Raw genomic sequence first — 24446 nt, forward strand, 5'->3', positions numbered from 1 at the left:
CTATAAGGGTATACCTCACTCCTGCCCCCATGCCCAGCCCTGAGACTATAAGAGTATACCTCCACTCCTGCCCCCATGCCCAGCCCTGAGGCTATAAGGGTATACCTCACTCCTGCCCCCATGCCCAGCCCTGAGGCTATAAGGGTATACCTCCACTCCAGCCTGCCCCGCTCCGTTTAGTTTTTCTGAGGCAGGATTTTTCTGTGTAGCCCTGGCTATACTGGAACGCACTCTGTAGATCAGGCTGGCTTCAAACTCAAGAGATTCTCTGCCTCCCTAGTGCTGGGATTAAAGGCGTGTGCTACCTCTGCCCACTGCCCAGCTTTTTTTTTTTCTTTTTAATATGAGTCTAAGGATTTAACTCTGGTCTTCTTTACTGGCAGAACCATCTTCCCAGCTCCTTTAACTTTTAAAGGATGACAAGATTCCCACTTATGGGCCAGACCAGAGGTGCAGTCATGAGGCACCCATCTCACAAAAGAAGAAACAGAGGCTTAAGTTGGAGAAATAATTCCCGAGTACAGCTTAGAGTCCCCACTGCCCTCAATCAGCACTGGAAGGACTGCCTTCCTCCAGGGGCATGCTGGAAGAAAGCCCAGGCTATAGACCAGAAAGAGCCTCTGTACTGGGCAACCCTGGCCCCCAACTTCCTGACTGGTTCTTGCTCTTCTCAAAGGACCCACACAGGAGATCCTCTCCCCCTCCAGGAGGGCTCCCAGCCCCCAGGTTTAGGACACTCTATGCCCTTCCCGTTCAGCACTCTGACATTGATCCAAATTCTCTGTACGAGGATGCTCTAAAGATCCGCCCCCCTCCCCCAGGTCTGTCCAGGAGGCCTGTGGTCCATCTTGGCTACCCCAGCCCCACTCACCATGAACACAAAGATAGACACACAGCACCAGCCAAGCACGAGGTAGTAGCCGATCTTCCCAAAGAGCAGGCCCATGAGGACCCCGCCGATCATCCTAAGAGTGGGGAGAGAGCGGGCTGAAGAAGAGGCCAAGGTCTGGGGCTGGCAGGCAGGCAGGAGCACTCACCCGACATATTTGTAGCCCAGGAAGGCCACCAGGTCAATGGTGGTGAGGTCGGTGTTGACAGTGACCAGGTAGAGACTGAGCAGGATGGCCACAACCTCCAGGGTCAGCCAGGCCAGTGCCGAGCTCGCCTGTAGTCCCAGGAGGTCTGGGGAGAACCTGCCAAAAGGGACAACCACACTTGTTCTGTCATGGGGCTGACGGCTTGGGTGTCCCGTGGATATCCCCTGGGGCGGTCCTGTGCTGAGGGCCACTGGAGATGGAGCAGCATCTATCCCCAGACAGTGACACTTGAGCCACAGCTTGAATGGGAGCCCCATGAGCCCTGTGGGGGGTACCATGAGGCTTCCTCCTTAAAGGACAGCTGGACTGAAGTGTGAAGGAAGAGGCAGGCAGGAGTTGGTAGGGTAGGGCCTTGGTCTCTGCTCCATTCTGGAGCCTCAGCAAAAACCCACTGGTTCTCCTGACACTTGTTTGTGGTGCCACAAAAGGGAAGGAATCTGCGCTGTGAGGGAGAGGTGGGCCCGATAGCCTGGAGGTTGGGACCCAGGATGGGAACCACAGCGCATGGGCAGGGGCGGGCACACGTAAGGAAGAGCACATTCCTGAGTTGGGGTACTAACTGGGTGTGCAAGGGCCCAAGGTGGCAGCAATGTGAGGGCGGGGTGAGCAAGGCGGTGGGAAGGATCAGGGGCTTGATCTTTGAACCACAGACGGGTGGACAGAGAAACGGGGTAGGGGGAGGCCAGGATCACCCAGACCACTCTTTCAGCTGCTACTAGAGCAAGAGCACACGGGGGAGATGGTGGGCAGCGGCTCAGTCAGGGGACCGTGAACATGAGGACAGATCTGTGGGTGGATTTAGGAGGTTACCCAGGTATGCTGGGCTTCATGTGGGTGGGTGAAGGATGTCACTCACGGAGGTGTGACATCTCTACCGCGATCCCCTGCTCCAGGATCCATACCTGTCCTGGGTCCCCAGGGCAAGGCCAGCCACCAGGATGTAGGTGATGAAAGCCATGGCTGTAGAAGGCAGATACACAGACACTCGTCAGAGGAGGGAAATCCTGCTTGGGCATCAGGCACCCAAACATCTGGCCCAGACACACCCCGGCAGCGGTGGGAGAGTGAAACCTGGAATGTAGAGGTCTGGAGCGTTGATGTCAAAGCGGGGGGCCACTGGGGTATCCTGCTGGTACTGCACCTCCCAGTCCTGCGGAGAGAGTTGGGAGAGTGGCAGGACCCCAGATGAGGTCCCTCCACCCTGCTTCCAGGCGAGTGTTGAGCGGTGGGTGGTGCTGACCTGGTGTAGGTAGGGAAAGAAGAGCAGGCCCAGCTTCTTGCCCACGTACACGGTGTCCACGGCGAAGTAGTACTTCAGCTTGGTGACAGGGATGAAGCGGTCAATCTGGGGAGGCAAAGCTCAAGCCTGAGGCCCTGTGGCCCCTGCCTGCCCCTCACCCACTGCCCTCAGCCCAGCCTACTCACATTCTTGTCTACCAGCTCCTTGCCGTGAGCGGCCAGGCTGCTCCCATAGGCCATCGCCATGTTGGACATAGGGTCAGCCAGGAAGGCTGCCTCAGGTGGGGAGGAAGGGGAGGGGTAGCCCAGGCCACCAGATGATGGCTGGGCTCCGTAGCCCCGGCTTGGGGCCGAACTCGTGTCATCAAAAAACTGGTGGGGATCAGCCATGCCTGGCTGGGACACAGGGACCCTCCGTTTCGAGGCTGCAGAGGAAAATGGAGGGAGCTCATTAATTCTGCACAGGTTCCACCACCTGCTCCGGCCATAGCTGGGGCAAAGGTCACCAAAGTAGCCGTGGTTATGACGTCAGAAAGGCTGCCATCCTGGCACCCACTCATCTTTCTGTCCACCTCCCACTCACCTGCCATCACCACCCGTCACCTACCCACCCACCGTTCACCCCCATTTTCTTTTTTTTTTTAATTTACTTATTATGTATACAATGTTCTGTGTGTATGCCTGCAGGCCAGAAGAGGGCACCAGACCCCATTACAGATGGTTGTGAGCCACCATGTGGTTGCCGGGAATTGAACTCAGGACCTTTGGAAGAGCAGGCAATGCTCTTAACCACTGAGCCATCTCTCCAGCCCCCCCATTTTCATCTGTCTAGACAAACGAGGATGGGGGTGACGAGGAGAGCTCCACGGTCCGGATGCCCACCCTGTGTAAAATCCAGCGCTACCATTATAGACTCCTTCCACACTTGACTTCCCTTAGTCCTCACCGCTGGGCGTCTCAGTGTTCCCCAACACGCCCCAGCCTGGCGTGCTCTCCGGCTCTCTCCTCTCCTCCCCAAGGCCGTGCTGCATGCAGGGCGCCTCTCTCAGCAGCACCCACCAATCCCCTCCACTGGTCCACAGCACTGAGCATCAGTTGTTTCTTTCCTTCACTGTAAGGCCCCCAGGGTGGGAATGGCACCTTGTTCACAGCTGACTCCCCCGGCTCCTAGAACAGGCGTAGACCGGGCACGCACCCTATTGGACACATATGGAAAACAACATCCAGCCAGCTCCATAGCTAGTACAGTGCACAGGGCCAGAGAGTCTGGTAAGTGCTATTCCGTTAGCCATGATGGAGCGCTGACCCCACGCCATGTGAACACCACAAGAGCTACGCTCATTACTCACAACCAGCCTGATTCAGCCGATGCTATTACCATTTTAAAATAGTTTTAATAAGTCAGAGTTGGGATTTAATAAAGATACTCCAATTTAGGCTTGAGCACAAGGGTTAAGAGAAAGGCACTGGGGCTGGAGAGAAGGCTCAGTGGTTAAGCACACTGGCTCCTCTTCCAGAGAAAGGCACTGGGGCTGGAGAGAAGGCTCAGTAGTTAAGCACACTGGCTGTTCTTCCAGAGAAAGGCACTGGGGCTGGAGAGATGGCTCAGTGGTTAAGCACACTGGCTGCTCTTCCAGAGGACTGGAATTCAATTCCCAACACCCACACGGCAGAACTAAACTGTCTGTAACTCCATTTCAGGACACCCTCACACAGACATACATGCAGGCAAAACGCCAGTGAACATGAAATAAAAATAAATTAGAGAGAGAGAGAGAGAGAGAGAAAGGCACTTAGAAAGAAAGAGAAGATACACCAAGTATAGGTGTGGGCTTCTCTAAGAATCACAGAAAGTAAAATGGACCCAGGAGATGCTATAGGCTTTTCAAGGCAGCTCGCTGTTGTCCACATTTTATTTTAAAGATTTATTTATTTATTATGTATACAGTGTTCTGCCTGCAGGCCAGAAGAGGGCACCAGATCTCATTATATATGGTTGTAAACCACCATGTGGTTGCTGGGAATTGAACTCAGGACCTCTGGAAGAACAGTCAGTGCTCTTCACCTCTGAGCCATTTCTCCAGCCCCTTGCCCACATTTTATAAAGGAGAAAAACAAGACCAAAGAAGCTGAGGGAGATAGCTAGAGAGATGGCTCAGTGGTCAAGAACACTGCCTGCTCTTTCAGAGAACCTGGGTTCAATTCCCAGCACCCACATGGCAGCTCACACTGTTTGTAACTCTAGTTCCAGGGCATACATGCGGGCAAAACACCAATGCCTATGATTTTTTTTTTTATTTTTTTATTTTTTATTTTATTTTATTTTTTTTGGTTTTTTGAGACAGGGTTTCTCTGTGGTTTTGGAGCCTGTCCTGGAACTAGCTCTTGTAGACCAGGCTGGTCTCAAACTCACAGAGATCCGCCTGCCTCTGCCTCCCAAGTGCTGGGATTAAAGGCGTGTGCCACCACTGCCCGGCTTGAATTTTTTTTTTAAAAGAAGCCGAGGCTCAAAGTCTCTCTGGTAGTACAAGACAGTGCCCCTTTCAAGACTTGCTCAGCCAGGCACGATGCTGCATACCTTTAATCCCAGTACTCTGGAGGCAGAGGCAGGAGGATTTCTGAGTTCGAGGCCAACCTGGTCTACAGATGTTCCAGGATAACTAGGAGGGCTACATACAGGTTGCCTGCCTCAAAAAACAAACACCCCCCAAAACAACAAAGGAACAACAATGTGGAGGGGTGGAGGAAATGACTCAGCCGTGGAGAATGTTTGCTCTTCCAGAGGACCCGAGTTCAATTCCCAGCACCCACCCACCACCCACAACCTGTAAAGTCAACTCGGGGGATCGAACACTGCCCCTGCCCCCCCCACGAATATAAAATTAAATCTTTAAGACAATAACAAGGTAGCTAGGGCTGAAACCCAAGGTTGCCCTCCAGCATACACACACACACACACACACACACACACAGCCTCCTCCCTCCCCCTGGAAAACTGTAGTGAGCTGACCCAAGCATATGCGAGGGATAAGGGTGCAAAATGCAGGGTTCAATTCCCCAGCATGGCATAAAACAAAAACAGACCCCCAAAATAATTCAGAAGTTGCACCTGACTTCATACGGATGGGGGAAGCCACTGGAAGAGCAGAGAAGGGAGAGTAACAGCTGCTGAGGGGTCAGGCTAGAGCCCAGGGTGGACATTGCTGGGGTGGGGATACTGAAAGGGGCCATGCATATCCAGAGCCAGGCCTAGGGCAGGACGTGCTGAAGCTGTGCTGAGCTGAGAGGAAGTGGGAGGAATCCCCTGCCTTCCAAAACTGGTCTCAGCAGGAGTGGGAGGTGTTGTCTGGGACGTGGGGGTAGCCCCAGGGCTCCAGATCCTAAGTAGAGCAAGCCACTTGGAACTGTGTGCACAAGACAGCCACGCTGAGGGGTGCCATCAGACCATGAATGAGTCTGCCTTTCAAGTCTGCAGTCTACCGAGCTGAGTGTTGTGATACCCCATACACTTCCAGCTGGGCACAGTGGCTCACAGCTGCAATCCCAGCACTCGGGAGACAGAGGCAGGAGGATTATGTGAACAGGCTTGTTTTTAAAGGTTTGTTTACTTATATGTGAATGAGTTTTGACAGCGGTTGTGGGGCACCATGTGAGTGCTAGGGGCAGAACCAGGTCCTGTAAGAGCAACAAATGCTCTTATAGACGAGCTGTCTATGTTTGTGTGTGCACCCAGCGTGCATGTGTGTGCAGAGGCCAGAGGGCAACCCAGCTGTCTTTCTCCATCCCTCTCTGCCGTATTCTTTGAGATGGGATCTCTCACTGAACCTGCAGCTCACTGATCTGGCTATGCGGGCTGCACAGCAAGCCCTAGGAATCCTGTCCTGGCCTCCCCTCCGCAGGGCTGGGGTCGCAACATGTCCTACCTGTTTACGTGAGTGTCAGGGATCCAAACTCAGGCCCTCATACCAGAGCAAGGTGCCCTTGACTGAATTGTTTTCCCAGCCCTCGCTCGCCTCTTTGGAAACAGGCTGACAATGTTGCTGGCCCAGGCTGGCCCTGAACTCGGGAGCCTTCTGCTGCAACCTTCCAAGGATCTAGGACAATAGGCCTACACCTCAGGCCCAGCTCTCTCTTCCACTCCTACCTCACTAAGCTTTTGGTGCTGTCAACCCAGGGGGTGCCGAGCTCCAACCCTGATTCTAGGACACCACAAAACCACTGATTCATCTCTCCTGTCTCACCAGAAACATCTAGCGAGGACTTCTGTCATGTAGACGCCAACAGACAGGACAGCCAGCGCTCCTGCCTTCCTGGACGGTCTCTGGGTTGGGTCCTTTCTGGCTCTCAGAAATGGGTGACCCAGTTTTGCACCCTTGCCTCCCTCTTTTTCTCTCACTGAGTGTGCAAGCTCACTCACTACCAGCCCTCACGATGCCTTTGGCTCCTGGGCTCCATCTCCGGCTGCTCTGAGGCCTCCGGGGTCCAGCCTCAGCTCTTCTACCTCCAGGAGTGACTACTGGCTGCCTCTGGGCCTCACCTTTGTGCCCACCTGGCCCCCTCTGACATCTGGGTCACCTACTTCTCACCCTCGCTGTCCTCTTACCCTCCCCTCTGTCCCTGTCACTGTCGACTGGCCTGAAGCATCTCACTTGGTCTTCCTCCGTTTCTTTCTTCCTTCCAGTGTTTGAGTCAGGGCCTTGCTATGGAGCTCAGGCTACCTTCAAACCCACGGTTCCCTGGAGTGCGGGAACACAGTGTGGACCACTACACCAGGCTCCTCGCCTACTCCTAGCCCCACTGAAGGAGTCTCCAGTGGGCAGCCAGGTGCTGCCTTTGAAGTATGGAGCATGGAGAGCGGGGCCTTGGGCATGCTAAGCAGGCGTCCTACTACTTAGCTGTGGCACCAGCTCTCTTTATGTCTTAAATGTTCAAGACAGGGCCTTGCTGGGCGTGGTGGTGCACGCCTTTAATCCCAGCACTGGGAGGCAGAGACAAGCGGATCTCTGGAGTTCATGGACAGCTTGGTCTACAGAGTGACTTCTAGGCCAGTCAGGGCTACATTGTAAGGATCTGTCTCAATAGAAAAAGGCAAAACAAAACAAACAAACAAAAACTCAGGGTCTAAGTTCTCCGGGTCAGGCTGACTTGGAGCTAACTATGTAAGCCCAAGCTGGCCTTAAATTTGAGCTCTGCCTCAGCCTCCCAAGCAGGGGTTCCAGGCCTACACCACCAGTCCTTGATCTGTGATACTCATATCTTTATCTTTTTTGATTTTTTAAGACACTGTCTCACCATGTGACTCTTGCTATATCCTGGGACTCACTCTGTAGCTCAGGCTGGCTTTGAACTCCTGCTTCTGCTTTCACGTGCTTGGATTATAGGAATGTGCCATGTCACCCGCATGGTTCTTTTAAATGAACACAAACCTTTTCATCCTCTGCCCATGATCAGGAACCGCTGTACTGAGAATCAAATCCAGACAGCCCTGTGTGACCAGCCTCAGCCCTGCGAACCACTCTGAGTGGACCTCCTCTCAGGTCCAAGCTTTGACAAACTCTTTGCTTTATTCTGGAACACCCTTCCCGATGGGCACCTGCCAGCATGGCACTCAGGGACTCTGCTCAATGTTCTCACTCTGCTTGTTCGGTCTCGTAACGCCCAGGGTCCCGTTTCCCCTCCTCCGTATCTACTCAGTTGTCTATTTTCCCTGCCCAGGGCTATGTGGCCTCTCCCTCCATGAAACCCCTAGGTTTTTCATCATTAGGCACACGCTCTTTCAGGAAGCAAGGCTACTTCAAGCCTGAATGACTGAGTTTCCCTCTCCATCCCAGCCTGTGCACTGGGATGCCACACCCCTACCTGTCCAGCACGCTTCAGAAAGAACCAATTCTTCTTAATTCTGTGTGCGTGTGTGTGTGAGTGTGTGTCAAAAAGCAGCTTTTAGGAGACAGTTCTCTCCTACCATGTGGCCCGGGCGATCGATCAATCTCAGGTAATCAAGTGTGGTGGCAGGCAAGGGCCCTTACCCAAGCCATCTTTTGGAATTCACTCCTGACGCCCCCCACCTTTTTCTTTAAAGACAGTCACACCACGTTGCCCGGGCAGGCCTTGATCCCATAGTCGTCTTCCCTCCAGCTCCCACGTGCTGGGGTTCTCGGTGTGTACCAGGCACCTCACTCTCTTTGCTTCTACCAAAGCAGCTCCAACGCTTCAGACTGTCTCTGACCCCTGCCTGTACCGGCAGCTCCATGAGGACAGAAAAGCTAGCTGGCTGATGCTGGATCCCCTGCATCACACATCACGGGCTGACAGACACTAAGGCTAAGTAGTGAAGGGGGTAAGCGGAGCTTCCGCAGGCCCTAGTCACATCCTGATCACACTCTCTCTTATTACTCAGCTACTCTTGTTGACTGACACATTTGCTTCCGAGTCAAATGTCTGTCTTCCTCCTGAACTCTAGCTGTAAGAAAACAAGCACTAGGGCTTTGGTGGTTACTAGTGTGTGCCCAAGTTCTAGCCCAGGGCCTGGCACAAGGTTCACTGGAGCAAGATATGCTAGATGAATAAATGAGACAAACAGGACCTAGATATATATGGAGACTGAGAGGAACTTAAAAGAGGAATTCAAATTCGCAGCTGGGAAAAGGAGGTTAACAGGACGATAAATACTGGTTCCGATCGTAATTGGGGTGTCAATATGGTCCTGTCAGCTCATGGAGTGCCCAGGCGGCCCTACTATGGAGCGTGGGTGTCAGCTCGTGGGCACTGGGGAGCCTCTGAAAAGTGGGGAGCACAGGAGGGCAAATCGCTGACTGCAAATGAATGGAAGTCTCGTTTCTCCGAACATCACATTAAATCCTACCCCAACTTGCTTTCTTTTAAAGGAATTTCCTAAAGAACCTACCCGCGATGCGCCCCCTACCCGGACTTGGCATCTCTGCGCTGTGCACACCTAGAAACTCCAGGTCCTGGATCCCTCGACCTCCGTCCGACCTGGAGTGACCTCGCCAACCGCCGCGATTGCCCCGCCACACCCTCGCCCGCCCGATCTCCTCAGCCAGCCACGTACGCCACTTACGCAGCCGGGGCGTCCCCGCCGGCGCCGCCAAACCTGCCGCGTGCATGTTTCGACGCCACCACCGCGAACGCCTCAGCCGCGGTTCGGAATGGACCCGCCCGGTTCCCGTAGCCACGCCCCAGCGGTGCCGAAAGAGCCAGTAGGTCTCACGATGGCGCGAGGGAGCCACGCCCCCTAGGGGGAGGCCTGTTGAGTGGGCGGTGGCTTACGTGGGCGGTAATTGGAGCTCAGAGTGTCAGGGGAGAAGCCGTACTTGACCGGCAGCAGGGCGGAACCTGGTACGGTCCTAGGATTAGGCTTCAAGTCGGAAGGAAAAATGTTCCTGGTGTTGAGCGCAGAGGTCGTCGGGAAATGTAGTTCTTTACAGGCAGGCGCTCGATTTGGTTAGCTGAGAGCCCAGGGATGCTGAAAAAAGGTGAAGGGCGGATGATCACAATTATGCCGGCTCTAACGTTTACACTAGAGTGGCACTCCTTACAAAAGTATTTAGGGTGAGAAACGAAGTTTAGAGTAGTGGATTACTTCTGTATTCCCAGTGCTAACGAAGTTGAAGGAGAGTCGCTAGTTCAATCAGAGCTTCGAACAGAATGAGCTCTAGTCTCAAAAAAAAAAAAAAAAAAAAAAGAGAGAGATAGGGTTGGTGGTGGTGGTGCACACCCTTTAATCCCAGCATTCCGGAGGCAGAGACGGTCGGATCTCTGAGTTCGAGGCAGCCTGGTCTACAGGCGCTAGTTTCAGGACAGACAACAAAGCTATACAGAGAAACCCTGTCTCGAAAAGCCAATAGAAAAATAAACATAAAGCCCGGCGATGGTGGCACACGCCTTTAATCCCAGCACTTGGGAGGCAGAGGCAGGCGGATCTCTGTGAGTTTGAGACCAGCCTGGTCTACAGAGCTAGATCCAGGACAGGCTCCAAAGCCACAGAGAAACCCCGTCTCGAAAAACAAACAAACAAACAAAAACATAAATAAATAAACAAACAAGACAGACTGAAAAAGAGAAACTCAAGAGACAGGTCAGAAGAGCTGGAATCTTTCTTCGTAGATACCTTTAGGCACCTTCCCAGAAATTCATAAAAATGTCCTCACGTGGTGTCTTTATTCCTTTCGAACGTTTTTGCCCACCAAAAACAATGCATACAGCCCCCACAGTTGAAAGTATGCAAGTGCACCTTCTAGCAAAGAGCCCTGAAAACTAACTTCCTCTGCGTCCCCGGATGTCCTTTTTCTCTCCTTTATGTGCCCCCACCTCTTTGCTCTGAAAAAGGGTCTCACACAGTCTAGGTTTACTTCAAGCTCACTAAACTAAAAGGCAACTGAACCTCTGACCTTCCTGCCTCTACCTTCCAAATCCAGAGGTTACAATGTGTGCTACCACCACCCATGGCCAGTCTCTTTCTGTCCCTCTTTCTTTCTTTCTTTCTTTCTTTCTTTCTTTCTTTCTTTCTTTCTTTCTTTCTTTCTTTCTTTCTTTCTTCTACTTATCTCAGGCAAAGAAAAATGGGAGGAAGTGACTTGTTGGAAGTGATAAGCACCCCAGAAGGAGGTGGTTAGCAAGCAAGCTATTGTGGCTTCCCCTTCCTCTTCTGCACTTGGCTTTCCGGGAGTGTTGAGACTCCTCATCCCCGCTGTGTTGACAGCTGACTCCTAGGCACAGCCTCCATTTCTCATCTTCTTTAGAGTCATCTCTGTGGTGCTTTGGACTTGCTGTGAGCCTCTTCGGTGAACAGAGTCACCTGGAGGTGTCTGCTGAAGGTTGACAACAGGATCCTACCTAGAGCAGAATCCTCAAAGGCTCACGTCATTTTTGCTTGCTCATTTGTTCTATTTTTTTGTTTTTGTTTGTTTGTTTTTTGAGACAGGGTTTCTTTGTGTAACAGCCCTGGCTGTCCTGGAGCTCACTTTGTAGACCAGGCTGGCCTTGAACTCACAGAGCTTTGCTTGCCTCTGCCTCCTGAGTGCTGGGATTAAAGGAGTGCCCCACTACTTCCAGGTGTTCATGTCCTTTATATTACATAATAGTGCAGCTAGATGTGTTGGCACACACCTGCAACCCCTGCATTTGGGATGTGCTAGCAGGAGCATCAGGAATTCAAGACTATCCTTGGCTATCTATATATTGAGTTCAAAGCCAGCCTGGGCTACTTAAAATCCCTCCTTAAAAAAAAAAAAGATAAAATAACCTAGTTTAATACTGCATGATGTGTGGCACTCCAGACACTAAGGCAAAGGATCAAGAGCTTGCAGCCCATCATCAGTAACCTTCAAGTGTATCTCCAGTGGTCATCCAGGCATGGTGGCACAATCCTTTAATCCCAGCACTGGGAGGCAGAAGCAGGTGGATCTCTGTGAGTTCGAAACCAGCCTGGTATACAGAGTGAGTTCTAGGACAGCCAGGGCTACACAGAGAAACCCTGTCCTCAAAAACAAAACAAAAAAGAGTTCAGGGCTAGATTGGGCTTGTATTTGTATGTAGCATGTGTAAGCCTTCCATATACTTTAAACCATTATATATACAGATATGTGATATGTATGTACCTATGTCTATATGTAATACTTCTTCATTTTCAGTGCTGAAGATCAAACTTAGGGCTCCATGTGAGCTAAGCATGAGCTCTACTACTCATTACTTATATTACTACATTACTTATATTACTTATTCCTGACATAGAAGTCCTATGCAAATAGTTGTATTTCTGTATTGTTTAGGAAATATGGCCTGAAGATTAGGCGTATAGCTCAGTTGGTAGAGTGTTTGTCCTGCATACATTTTATTTATTTATTTATTTATTTATTTATTTATTTATTTATTTATTTATTTTGGTTTTTCAAAACAGGGTTTCTTTGTAGCTTTGTAGCCTGTCCTGGAACTCACTCTTGTAGACCAGGCTGGCCTCGAACTCACAGAGATCCACCTGCCTCTGCCTCCTGAGTGCTGGGATTAAAGGAATGCGCCACCCCACCCAGCTGTTTTATTTTCTTTTTAAGACAGGGTTTCTCTGTGTAGCCCTGGCTATTCTGGAACTCATTCTGTAGACCAGGTTGGCCTCAAACTTACAAAGATTTGCCTGCCCATCTCTGCCTTCCAAGTGCTAGACCAGGTTGTCCTCAAACTTACAAAGATTTGTCTGCCCATCTCTGCCTTCCAAGGGCTGGATTAATGGCACGTGCCATCACTGCTCACCTCCTATTTTTTATTTTTTAAGTTGTGTATGTAAACATGTGGGTATATGCACCTGAGTGCAGTGCCTGCAGAGTCCAGAAGGGGGCATTAGATCCCCTTAAAGGTAGTTGGTGAGAACCCAACAGTATTTGTTGTTTTTTTTTGCTTTTATTAATTTTTTAAAGATTTATTTATTTATTATGTATTCAGTATTCTTAGTATTCTGCATGTATGCCTGCAGGCCAGAAGAGGGCACCAGACCTCATTACGGATGGTTATGAGCCACCATGTGGCTTCTGGGAATTGAACTCAGGACCTTTGGAAGAGCAAGCAGCACTCTTAACCACTGAGCCATCTCTCCAGCCCCTGCTTTTATTCTTTTAATATTTTATTTATTTTTATTTTATGTTTATGGATATTTTTCCTGCATGTAGATCTTCATACCACACATGTGCCTGGTGTCCTCAGAGGTGTCAGTTCCTCTGGAACATGAGTTACAGATTGGTGTGAGCTGCCATATGGTGCTAGGAACTGAACCAGGGTCCCCTGCAAAAGAAGCAAGTGCTCTTAACTGCTAAGCCATCTCTCCTGGAACTTGGCAATTCTGCTGCCTCTCCTTCCTCACTGCTAGGATTACAAGTGAGCACAACCCTGCGTGCTGTACTCCTTTTGTTTCCTTGTGTATTTGTTTGTGTCAGGACTTTCTCATAACCCAGGTTTTCTTGGACCGTCAGCTCCCAAATAATGACACAGAGAATTATTATTAATTATGAATGCTCGACCTTATGTTAGGGATATAGTTAGCTTTTTTTTTTTTTTTTTGGTTTTTCAAGACAGGGTTTCTCTGTAGCTTTGGAGCCTGTCCTGGAACTCCTCAAACTCACAGAGATCCGCCTGCCTCTGCCTCCCGAGTGCTGAGATTAAAGGCTTGCGCCACCACCGCCCGGCTAGCTTTTTTTCTTTAATTTAAACTAACCCATCTCTGTTAATCTATGTATACTTCCCCAAGGCTCATTTATCTCATCTATTTAAAGTCCATCTTGCTTTCCCTCTTTCTCCATGTCTGGCTGGCTGGGACCCAGCACACTGAGCCCTGGTTCGCTGGGCCTTGGCTGGCTGGCTGACTCCCCTTTTCTCTCTACCTGCCAGGCTCACCTATAGTCCTCTGCCTAGCTATTGGCCATTCAGCTTTTTTTATTATTATTATTTATTTATTTATTATGTATGCAGTGTTCTGCCAGCATGTATCCCTGCAGCCCAGAAGAGGGCACCAGATCTCCTTACGAATGGTTGTGAGGCACCATGTGGTTGCTGGGAATTGAATTCAGGACCTCTGGAAGAGCAGCCAGTGCTCTTAACCTCTGAGCCATCTCTCCAGCCCGCCATTCAGCTTTTTATTAGACCAATCAGGTGCCTTAGGCAGGCAAAATGAAACAGCAACTCATCTTTACATAGTTAAACAAACGCAGCATAAACAAAACAATACATCTTTATTTTTTTTATTTTTTATTTTTTTGCTTTTTCGAGACAGGGTTTCTCTGTGGCTTTGGAGCCTGTCCTGGAACTAGCTCTGTAGACCAGGCTGGTCTCAAACTCACAGAGATCCACCTGCCTCCCGAGTGCTGGGATTAAAGGCGTGCGCCACCATGGCCCGGCAACAATACATCTTTAATAACCAAATGCAGCACCAACAAGTGCAACCCATTTTTACGTAGTTAAACAAGTATTCTATTCCACAATATTGAGCTCCCTGTGTCCATGAGGATGACCTTGAACTTCCAATCCTTCTGCCTCCTGGGTCCTACAATTACAGAGTGTACTATCACTCCTGTCTCATTTTTTGTGTGTTTGTGTTTGATGTGTATGCATATATGTGTGAGTTTGGACATGAGAGTGCCCATGTGCCTGTGGAAGACAGAGGACAACTCACAGGAGTTGGTTCTCCCCTTCATCACCTGAGGCCCAGGGTTTGTGGGACTGGAGCTATCTGGCTGCTCCACGCACTGTTTTCTTTTGTTTGTTTGATTGGTTGTTTTTTGGAGACAGGGCTTCTCTGTGTAACAGTCTGACTGTCCTGGAACTCACTTTGTAGACCGGGTTGGCCTCGAACTCACAGAGATCCACTTGCCTCTGCCTCCTAAATGCTGGGATTGAAGGTGAATGCCACCACCCCCCAGCTGCCGTACACCGTTTTTAAACTTTAGTTTTTTTCATCTGTTTATTGGGAATCATCTGGGAGAGCTGAGGACTCAATAAAAGGCATATTATATGTAGGACCTGACCTGCGCCCTGGAACACTGTGGCTATTGTTTCTGTTTTTATAATCTGGCATCGCTTCCTATAGATAGAGACCTAAATTGGGCTCTGTCCCCAGAATTACCACAGTTTTATAAATAGATCCTATTCCATGTATCTTAGCTGTGGTCTGGTTGTGGGCAGGACTCTGGTCTGCTTTTTATGCTGCTGTAAGAAGAGCACTGAGTTCAGGCTGTAAAGGGCTGTGGGAGCCCCATGGGAGAATAAAATGAGGAAACCCCTCTTTTATTTTTACCTACTTATTTATTCTTAAGACAGTGTTTCACTCTGTAGCCCTGGATGACCCAGAACTTGCTCTGTAGACCAGGCTAGTCTCTAACAGAGTCCCATCTGCCTCTGCTCCCCAAATTCTGGAATTAAAGGCATGCACGGTCCTATAAGCTGTTTGCTAGTTTGTTGTTTTGGAGACAGTTTTGCTATACACAATCTCCTCACCTTTAAATTTAAATATACATAGGAACATCTCAGCCCCTGGGTCTGGGGCTCTATCAAGGTAGGGGGTCCCTAGGAGTTATCCCTGATTTTATATGTAAATATATGTGTTCGTTTATTTCTGTGAGTATAGGTGTTTTGCCTGCATTTATGCCTGTGCACCATGTGCGTGCCTGATGTCCGAAAGGGCCAAAAGAGGGCGCTGGATCCCCGGGAGCCCCCTGGACCTGGAGTTACAGACAGTTGTTGGTCTCCATGTGAATGCTGGGAATGAATCGAACCCAGGCCCTCTGCAAAAGCAGCTAATGCTCTTAGCCACTTAGCCATCTCTCCATCCCACCCCACCTTTTGGAAACAGGTATTCACTAGGTTGCCCAGGTGGTCCCGGGGATGGTGATCGTCCCGTCTGTAATGCTAAATGTAGCCACCATATCCTCGCCAGAAGTTTACTCGTTCATCTTTTGGGCTTTTAATTTTGTTTTGGTTTTTGTGTTTAATGTTGTTCGTTTTTTGAGACAGGGTCATATTATGTAGCCCTGGAACTTACTATGGTAGGTATCGAACTCATACAGATAAACCTGCTCCTGCCTCCCGAGTGCTGGAACAAAGGAGTGAGCCACCACGGAATCTATCTATTAATTCTTCTGGTTTTTTTGAGACAGTCTTGCATTTCCCTTCCAACAATGTACCCGGACTCCGGATCAGTTATTCCCAAATCATGGCGACCCCTCCCCCACAACTTCTTCCTTCTTCCACATGCTAGTGCCTCAAAGCAAAGACCCCAGCACAGTACTGGGGATGTAAGGGAAGTGTCTTAAGGCCTGATCACTAAAGGCTCGTCTCACTTTGACCCAGGTTGGCCAGGAACTCGCAGCAATCCTGTCTCAGCCCCCGCACCACCCCCATGCTAAGATTATAGGCAGACGCCCCCATTTCCGAGGAGAGTTTCAATTCTGAGTTGAAAAGCTGCCACTCCGCGAGGAACAGAGTTGGAAGGGACATCAAGCAGGAAAGAACTCGGCCATCCCGTCCATCTCCCGGATCCAGGAGAGTCGGGCTCCACCCTCCCAAGTCCTGTCCCCACACCTGGTGTTTGGGCGTGCCTCAGTTTCCCAGTAGCAGGGCGTTCCGCCAGCCCCGCTCCTCCCCTTTTTCCTCTTCCTCTTCGAGGCGTCGGTGGCCGCGCCTGAAGCTCCCGGAACTAAAAGCAGAGCGCGGGCGGTGGGCCGGCGGGGGCCACGTCAGCGGGTGGCGGGACTGTGCGGGCACCATGCGGCGGGGCGCGCTCCTGGCCGGTGCCCTGGTCGCCTACGCTGGGTACCTGGCGCTGGGCGCGCTGCTGGTGGCTCAGCTGGAGCGGCCGCACGAAGCCCGGCTGCGGGCAGAGCTGGGGACGCTGCGGGAGCAGCTGCTGCGGCGCAGCCCGTGCGTGGCGGCGCCCGCCCTGGACGCCTTCGTGGAGCGGGTGCTGGCGGCCGGACGGCTGGGACGGGCGGTGCTGGCCAATACCACGGGACCCGCCAACGCTTCGGACCCCGCCTGGGACTTCGCCTCAGCGCTCTTCTTCGCCAGCACACTAGTCACTACCGTGGGTAAGTGAGAGCCATAGTCCCACTCCCCAGCCAGCGTCCGTCAGGCTCCTTCAAGATACTCCTTCATCCAAATCATCTCGGGGTCTGAGGTCCTCTCAAAATAAACCCCATTCCCAGCACGAAAACGACCCACACTGGCCTCCGCTGCCCCTTTTGAAGCGTGCAAGCCAAACCTTCCTCTCAAGTAGTAAAAAGTTCAGTTCCCTTAGAGACCCCTTCATAACTTCTTACATCATCTGGGTCCCCCTCTGGGGCCGTTTATTTGTTTGATCTTGAGATAGCACCTCTCTTTGTAGCCTTGGCTAGCCTGGAACTTCATCCCCCTGCCTCAGCCTCCTAAAATGCTGAGATTACAGATATGGACCCCTAGGCCTGGCTCCACTCCTTTCTTAATCCTCTTGATTTAGGATTAGTGTACATAATTGGCAAGAGCCTGGGACCTTCCTTGTGTCTCTGATCCCAGGGGCTGTGTCCACATTAGGGCTGGCACAACCATCTCTTCTGTCTCCTGACTCCAGATAAGTCCTTCTGGGAACAGCCCACTTCAGCTGCCTCCTGAACTTAGATCCCCAGGGAACACCGAGATGCAGGACCGGGACTGAACTCGGGGCCTCATGCATTCTAGTCAGTAATCTCAGGGCACCATCACTAGAGGCCTGGCTTCTAGGAGAGACCTGAGACCCATTCTGGAATCCCTTTCACTCTGACACTCCAGCAGGGGCCCCAGATCAAAGGCACCCATGCCTCTACTGTCCCCATATTTCCCACTCTGACACAGGGCTCCACCTATCTCCCCTCTCTGCCCCTTCCCCCCCCCCCCCCCGTGTTGCCAAGATTTCTCCCAATGTTCTTCCACTCCAACTCAGGATTCCTGGATCGGCAGCTCCAACAACCAGGGGTAAGAAGGGAACAAACTGAGAGGGTCCTCCATGAAGAATTATTGGCTGTCCAGCTTGAAGGCCCGCAAGCCAACGCTCCTACCCCAACCTACCTCCAGCTAAACCTCTAGCCCTTTCTAAAATGAGGACCAGCCACGGGTGTCTCTTTCAGTTCATGAGTGAGAAGGGCCGAGGTGTAGCTCTGTTGTAGAACACTTGCGTAGCATGCATGGGTGAAGTCCTGAGTTCAGTCGTCAATACAACAAAAACCAGGCTGGCGATAGTGGTGCACACCTTTAATGCCATCACTTGGGAGGCAAAGGCAGGTGGATCTCTATGAGTTCATAGACAGCCTGGTCTACAGAGCGAGTTTCAGGACAGCCAGAAACTCTGTCTCAAAAAAAAAAAAGAAAGAAAGAAAAGAAAAGAAATCAACAACAACAAAAACTACAAAACCAGAACACCTAAACCTGTGAGTGGGAACTGCCATCCATCCTCCAGATGTTCTGGGGGTTGGACCTCCACACCCTACAGCTGGAGCTTCACTTGCTACACAGCCCTGCCCCAGTCTGTTTGAGACAGGCCATTCTCTCTACCCGGGATGCTTGAGGCCCTCTATTACAGAGCCCCCGTCCCCCAACAGTATTGCTGACTCCACCCTTGACACCCAGCAATGACTTTAGCAATGTCTGCCCCATTACTTCCTTTGGCTACCCTGGACTCAGGAGCTCTGGCGGCAGGAGAGCTCACCCAGTCCAGATGAAATCTGCCGGCACCTGTTCTTCATTCCTATGAAACTAGGACCACAAGATCTCATCTTAAGCTAGGATCCTGGGCTTGCTTTAAGGTTATGGACTCCCCAGCTGGGTGTGGTGTATACCCCTCGGCACTTAGGAGGTGGAGACCCTGTCTCAGCCAGACCAAACAGGATGAGGGGGAAGACCCCGTGGGGAGGGGTGTTTTACACTCACATAAACGCTGAGCGTGCCTGCGCAAACCACAGCAAACCGTAACCCCAGCACTGGGCAGAGACAGGTTCCTTCTTGGGAGCTGCATAGCTAAATCAGCAAGCTTCGGTTCTGTAAGAGACCCCGCTGGAGGACAAGCTAAAGAGAGAGTGAACAGGACCTCAGGCAGTGTCCTCTGGCTTCTGTGCCTGTGCAGACACACCTGGGCACGTCCATTCACAAAATAAATAGACACACACAGAAAATAAAATAAAAAGACACATCACCTTACACAAATATTAGCTCTCTGCTGACATTCAGGTAGGACCCACCCTACCTGTACCCTCAGCCCTTAAGAACCCTAGGAAGTCCCTCCTGGAAAGTCCCTTCCATCCTCACACCACAGACCTGGGAAGCCCCTCAGAGGCTCCCTGCTGCTCTGCAGCCCCTCCCTCGCCACGAGGTGACCTCTTTTGGGGACTTCAAACAGGACAGAGGCTGAGCCACACTCTTCACTGCTTCTCCAGCTGGCAGTACCACAGAATCGCGGGTGGATTTTGTCCCCCATTGGGGCCCTCACTGTGTGTGAGCAGCAAACCGAGGTCACTGGCAACAGCTGATACCAGCGCTGGGTGACTCTTCACAGAAAAGAATGAACCCATCTCCCCTGAGGCTTGCTTTCCCCAAGCTTCCTGAGCCAGCCTGACCTGCTTCTGGACTTCCCTGGGGGTAGGGGGTGGGGGGGTAGGTACTTGTGTCTCTCTCTTTCTCCTCCTAGAGATGGCTTCTGGCAGGTCATCCCCTGGCACTGGCAGATGGACAAGTGAGGGGACATAGATATGCCTCAGGCACAGCTGGCTGAGCAACTGCAAGCTGCACAGAACTCCCCACTTCTCAGCATGACAGGGGCTTACCACACCCCGGCTTTAACTCAGTAAAACACCCTTGTGAGGCAGCTACCGTTTATTGTCTGTCTGTCTGTCTGTCATCTGTGAAGCTAAGACCCAGAGAAGCTGGCCAGCCTTCACATGGTCACACAGCTAGGATGGTGTAGAACACTGTGACCCACATTTTTAGTCCTAGCACCCCAGAGGCGGAAGCAGTGGGATTACTACAAGTCCAACGAAAGCTACAAGTGAGATCCTGCCTCAAAAAAACAAAACCCAAAAACATGAGTAAAGTCTGCTGACAAAGAGGTGGTGAAGATCTGTTTCCACGATGCCAGCAGCTAAGGGATCTTCGCGGCTGAGGAACTCACAGGCTGAGTGCTTCCAACCAGGAGATATGGTGAACTAGTCTGTATCGGGTGCATCGGTCCTGATGGAGCGTGGGGGAAAATCTGATCCCTTCCGCCACCGGGGGTTGCTCCCCTAGTTTCAGATCCGGAACATGGGGTCTGTTTCCCCCGCCCCCCCCCAGCCTCGACCATGTTCTGCTCTGAGATTTTTGGTTCCACCAGACTGTGCAGATCTTTTGAGGTCAGTTCTGAAACCCAGCCTGTACATTGAGTAGGAACAGGGAAGTTCATTTGAGGGCTCATGCATATAGCTTGGCATGCAAAAAAGATAACGTGACCAGACTTGGTGGTACAGGCTTGTAGTCCCAGCTATCAGGCTGATGAAGGAGGAGCCCAATGTTAAGGCCTGCCTGGGAGATTTAGTGGGATCCTGTCTCAAACTAGAAGTAAAAGAGGTGTGGGGTTCAGCTGTAGAGCAGCTGCCTAGGATACAGCAGGGGAACCGCTTGACTCAGCCAGAAGTGAAGCTTCTTTGTAGGAGTCACCAGTAAGGGACATGGTGGAGAAAGAGAGTGTGTGCGTGTCCTAAAAGAACTCAACACTTGACTATATCAAAATAGCATCACAGGACCAGTGATGGAAGATTACTAAAATGAAACATTAAGGCAGAGAAGAGTGTGGGGTGACACAGGAAAGGGTGACGGAACGGGTGATAACGCTGGGCATGGTGGCTGACACTAGCTGTCTCAGAGAGATGGAGTTAAGGCTGTTCTCGCAGAGGACACAGGTTCAGTGTTGAGCACCTTCATGGCAGCTCACAACTGTAACGCCAGTTCCAGGGAGCTGGCCTCTCTTCTGACCTGCACAGACTCTTGTTCATGTGTGGTGTCCATACCCACATTCAGGCACATACATATACATATAAAAATTAAAAGTATTTTTTTCTTAAAAAGTCTGAAGCAGTAGGATTGCTATGAGTTTAAGTTCATCTGGAATGAAACCCAGCCCCCAAGAGATAAATAATTTTTTTTTTTTTGATTTTCGAGACAGGGTTTCTCTGTAGCTTTTGGTTCCTGTCCTGGAACTAGCTCTTGTAGACTAGGCTGGCCTTGAATTCACAGAGATCCTCCTGTCTCTGCCTCCTGAGTGCTGGGATTAAAGGCGTGCGCCACCACTGCCCGGCTAAATAAATTGTTAAATACATGGTAGAAAATGTCATAATAGGGGGCTGGAGAGATGGCTCAGTGGGTAAAGAGCACTGGCTACTCTTGCAGAGGACCTGGGTTCAATTCCCAGCACCCACACTGCAGCTCACAACTGTCTGTAACTCCAGTTCCAGTGGGTCCAACACCCTCATACAGACATAAATGCTAGCAAAACACCAACACATATAAAATAAAAATAAAGTTATTTTTTAAAATGTCATAATAAAACCATTATTTTATACAATGAATATACACTAATTGAAAGGTTACAAAAAGCCCAGATGTGGTTGCATGCCTATAATCCCAGCCACTCAGGAGGATGGAGGGGGATCATGGGTTTTAGTGCATTGTGGGCACAACAGCCTTATAATAAATAACACACAATAAATAAATCCCATTAAAAATACACATAATTAGCCAGGCGATGGTGGTGCACGCCTTTAATCCCAGCACTCGGGAGGCAGAGGCAGGAGGATCTCTGTGAGTTCGAGACCAGCCTGGTCTACAGAGCTAGTTCCAGGACAGGCTCCAAAGACACAGAAACCCTGTCTCGAAAAAAACAAAAAAAAATACACATAATTTAATTTTTAATATTTTAGATTCATTATTGCATGCGTGTTTTATTATATATAATATATATCATTAATATATATATTGCCTACACATATATATGTGCATCACATGCATGCCTGGTACCCAAGGAGAATCCCCCAGTGAGAGGTTGGGGTGTGGCTCAGTGGTAGAGCCCCTGCCTAGAACTCCCCAGAGGAAATCCCCAGGGCTTCACATAGAGTGCCCAGGCTAATGTGGGATTGATCCCCCAAAACTAGAGAAAACTTTTTTTTTTAAGTGAGTAACTCAAAGCAAGTGCATTGAGATGAGTCCAGAGGGTTTATTTATGGGGTTTCCCCTGGGTTTCAAAAGAAACCACAGCGCCTGAATGGACTTGTGTGGCCAGTGGAGCCAGGGAGGAGGGGGGAGCAGTGAGGTTGGGAGATCTTGGGCCTCAGGGCGTGGAGGTGCCAGTGTGCAGAAGGACTCCTCTCCCCACAGGCTATGGCTACACGACCCCGCTAACAGATGCAGGCAAAGCCTTCTCCATCGTCTTTGCGCTCCTGGGCGTGCCCCTCACCATGCTGCTCCTGACTGCCTCGGCCCAGCGCCTGTCACTGCTGCTCACCCACACACCCCTGTCCTGGCTGAGCTTGCGCTGGGGCTGGCACCCCCAGCGGGCAGCCCGCTGGCACCTGGTGGCTCTGTTGGTGGTCATAGTGGCGGTCTTCTTCCTGGTGCCAGCTGCGGTTTTCGCCTACCTGGAGGAGGCCTGGAGCTTCCTGGATGCCTTCTACTTCTGCTTCATCTCTCTGTCCACCATTGGCCTGGGGGACTATGTGCCTGGGGAAGCCCCTGGCCAACCTTACCGGTCCCTCTACAAGGTGCTTGTCACAGGTGAGCTGTATAGCCGGCTGGGCATCTGTGGGCTGGCAGAGGGGGATTCTCAGGAAGAAATGGCCCTGTCCTAAGGGGTGTTGAAGGGGTTCCAAGAGCCAACCAGCTGTCCCAGGGGAGAGACACCCGTAGGACCACATCTCTGCTCTGGAGTCTGAGCCTGAAACTGACCCAACCCCTTGCCGTCTCCCCGTCTCCCCTCCCCCATGTCTACAGCATACCTTTTCCTGGGCCTGGTTGCCATGGTGCTGGTGCTGCAGACTTTCCACCATGTGTCTGACCTCCATGGCCTCACCGAACTCATCTTGCTGCCCAATCCGGACCCTGCCAACCTCAGTCCGGATGAGGATGACCAGGTGAACATTCTGGACACCCAGACAGATCTGCACCAGCACCTCTCAGCTGGCTCCCATGCTAACTACGCCTCCATCCCCAGGTAGCTGGGTAGGTGCTCTCAACATGGATACACAGGGCTTTGGGGCCCATGTGTCTAGAGCGGACCAACAAGAGTGCCCTCGCACGCTCTCCTGACTCTCAAGGCCCTCCGCTGGGAGCGGAGGAGTGGCTGCTCTGCTCTCGTGCCCTCAGCTGCTCAGGGAACCACCACTGCCAGGCCGCTTTCTCTTCCTTCCTCTTCTCTCATTTCTTCTTATACTCGGACCCCTTGCACCTTCTGACTTAGCTGGTGAGAGCGGTGCTTTAACTCGTCTCGTCGTTCTTTTCTTGTGTCTCGTTCCCTCCCGCTGCATCATTCACAGTTGCCAGTTCTTCCGGCCTGGACTTCACTTCAGTCACTGCGTTAGTGGCTCTGTGTTTGCCAAGTGATTTCCCCATTCTGAACGCTGTCATCCTCAGCTGTCTAGTGCGAAGAATATCAGACTGGTCTACAGCCCTCACTTCTGCCCTTCTGCTGGTCTGTGCCAGGCACACAGCAGCAGAATAACAGTAGAAGTGGCCTGGGCCCTGTTCTTTCTGTTGTTGTTGTTGTTTTGTTTGGTTTTTCGAGACAGGGTTTCTCTGTAGTTTTGGAGCCTGTCCTGGAACTAGCTCTTATAGACCAGGCTGGTCTCGAATTCACAGAGATCCATCTGTCTCTGCCTCCCGAGTGTTGGGATTAAAGGCATGGGCCACCACTGCCTGGCCTTGAGCCGTGTTCTTACGGAGCTCACCAACCAGTGAGGTAGACTCACCTACTTGTCCCTTGCCCAGGCTCTGGAAGAGACAGAGTAGTTAGGACTGAGGAAAGGACCTGAAATGTCCAGGTGGACTTCTTAGAAAAAGGGATAAGAACTAACCCAAGACCTGGCAGTCAAGAGAAGAAATTGTCCCTTCTTCTCAGGTGTCTACAGCTCATAGTACTTGTGGAAAGAGCCCTGGGATGGGCCAGCATCTCCCTCAGTGGCTTGGCAGGCAAGGAACTGATCCAGAATATGAACCCAGATCCAAGGAGCATGGGAGGTGTCACTTAGCATAGCCCCACGATGATGCTGTGTCTGTTTACTGGGCACTAACTGATGTCCCTGCATTCTGAGCCAGTCTTCCTGGGTGTACCCTGTAACTGGGCCCTGCCCTGCCTGTGCATTTGAACAGGCACTCTACCTCTGGGTTCTGTGTCTGCTAAATGCTGACCATAATAATGCTATTCCAAAAGACGACGCCAGCCAGGTGCAGTAGCACGTGCCTGTGATCCGAGCCGAAGCAGGAGGCTTGAAATTTCCAGGCCAGGCTGGGCTACACAGCTGGAATGTATTATTATTATTAAAGTAATAATGTATATTATTAAAATAATAATAATAATAACAACAATCAATG

The 24446-nt window shown here is 51.1% G+C and overlaps 2 protein-coding genes across 7 annotated transcripts in view; one reads left to right on the forward strand and one right to left on the reverse strand.

Moving 5' to 3' along the window:
* The window catches only part of Yif1b (Yip1 interacting factor homolog B, membrane trafficking protein), a 10677-nt gene extending 1081 nt beyond the window's left edge, over window positions 1-9596 (reverse strand). Inside the window, exons 1-7 of one of the 6 annotated variants that reach the window (XM_005361288.3) lie at window positions 3283-3531; window positions 2523-2761; window positions 2338-2442; window positions 2169-2247; window positions 2000-2057; window positions 1038-1193; window positions 872-965 (exon numbers count right to left, since the gene is read on the reverse strand). In XM_005361288.3, coding sequence (XP_005361345.1) covers window positions 872-965; window positions 1038-1193; window positions 2000-2057; window positions 2169-2247; window positions 2338-2442; window positions 2523-2761; window positions 3283-3367 — 816 coding nt within the window. In that variant the 5' untranslated portion in view covers window positions 3368-3531. Of the gene's footprint in view, window positions 1-871; window positions 966-1037; window positions 1194-1999; window positions 2058-2168; window positions 2248-2337; window positions 2443-2522; window positions 2762-3282; window positions 3532-9240; window positions 9379-9405 lie in introns of those variants that run through there. The other 5 variants (XM_005361289.2, XM_005361290.2, XM_005361291.2 and 2 more) reach the window with 5 other exon arrangements.
* Window positions 9597-16596: 7000 nt separating this feature from the next.
* On the forward strand, window positions 16597-23562 carry Kcnk6 (potassium two pore domain channel subfamily K member 6). Its single transcript, XM_005361292.2, has 3 exons — window positions 16597-16918; window positions 22239-22634; window positions 22851-23562. The coding sequence occupies exons 1-3, from the start codon at window positions 16597-16599 to the stop codon at window positions 23072-23074; spliced, it is 942 nt and encodes a 313-aa protein (XP_005361349.1). The 3' UTR covers window positions 23075-23562.
* Window positions 23563-24446: the final 884 nt, after the last annotated feature.

Source organism: Microtus ochrogaster, linkage group LG4 (assembly GCF_000317375.1).
Source record: "Microtus ochrogaster isolate Prairie Vole_2 linkage group LG4, MicOch1.0, whole genome shotgun sequence".
Taxonomy (NCBI): Eukaryota; Metazoa; Chordata; class Mammalia; order Rodentia; family Cricetidae; genus Microtus; species Microtus ochrogaster.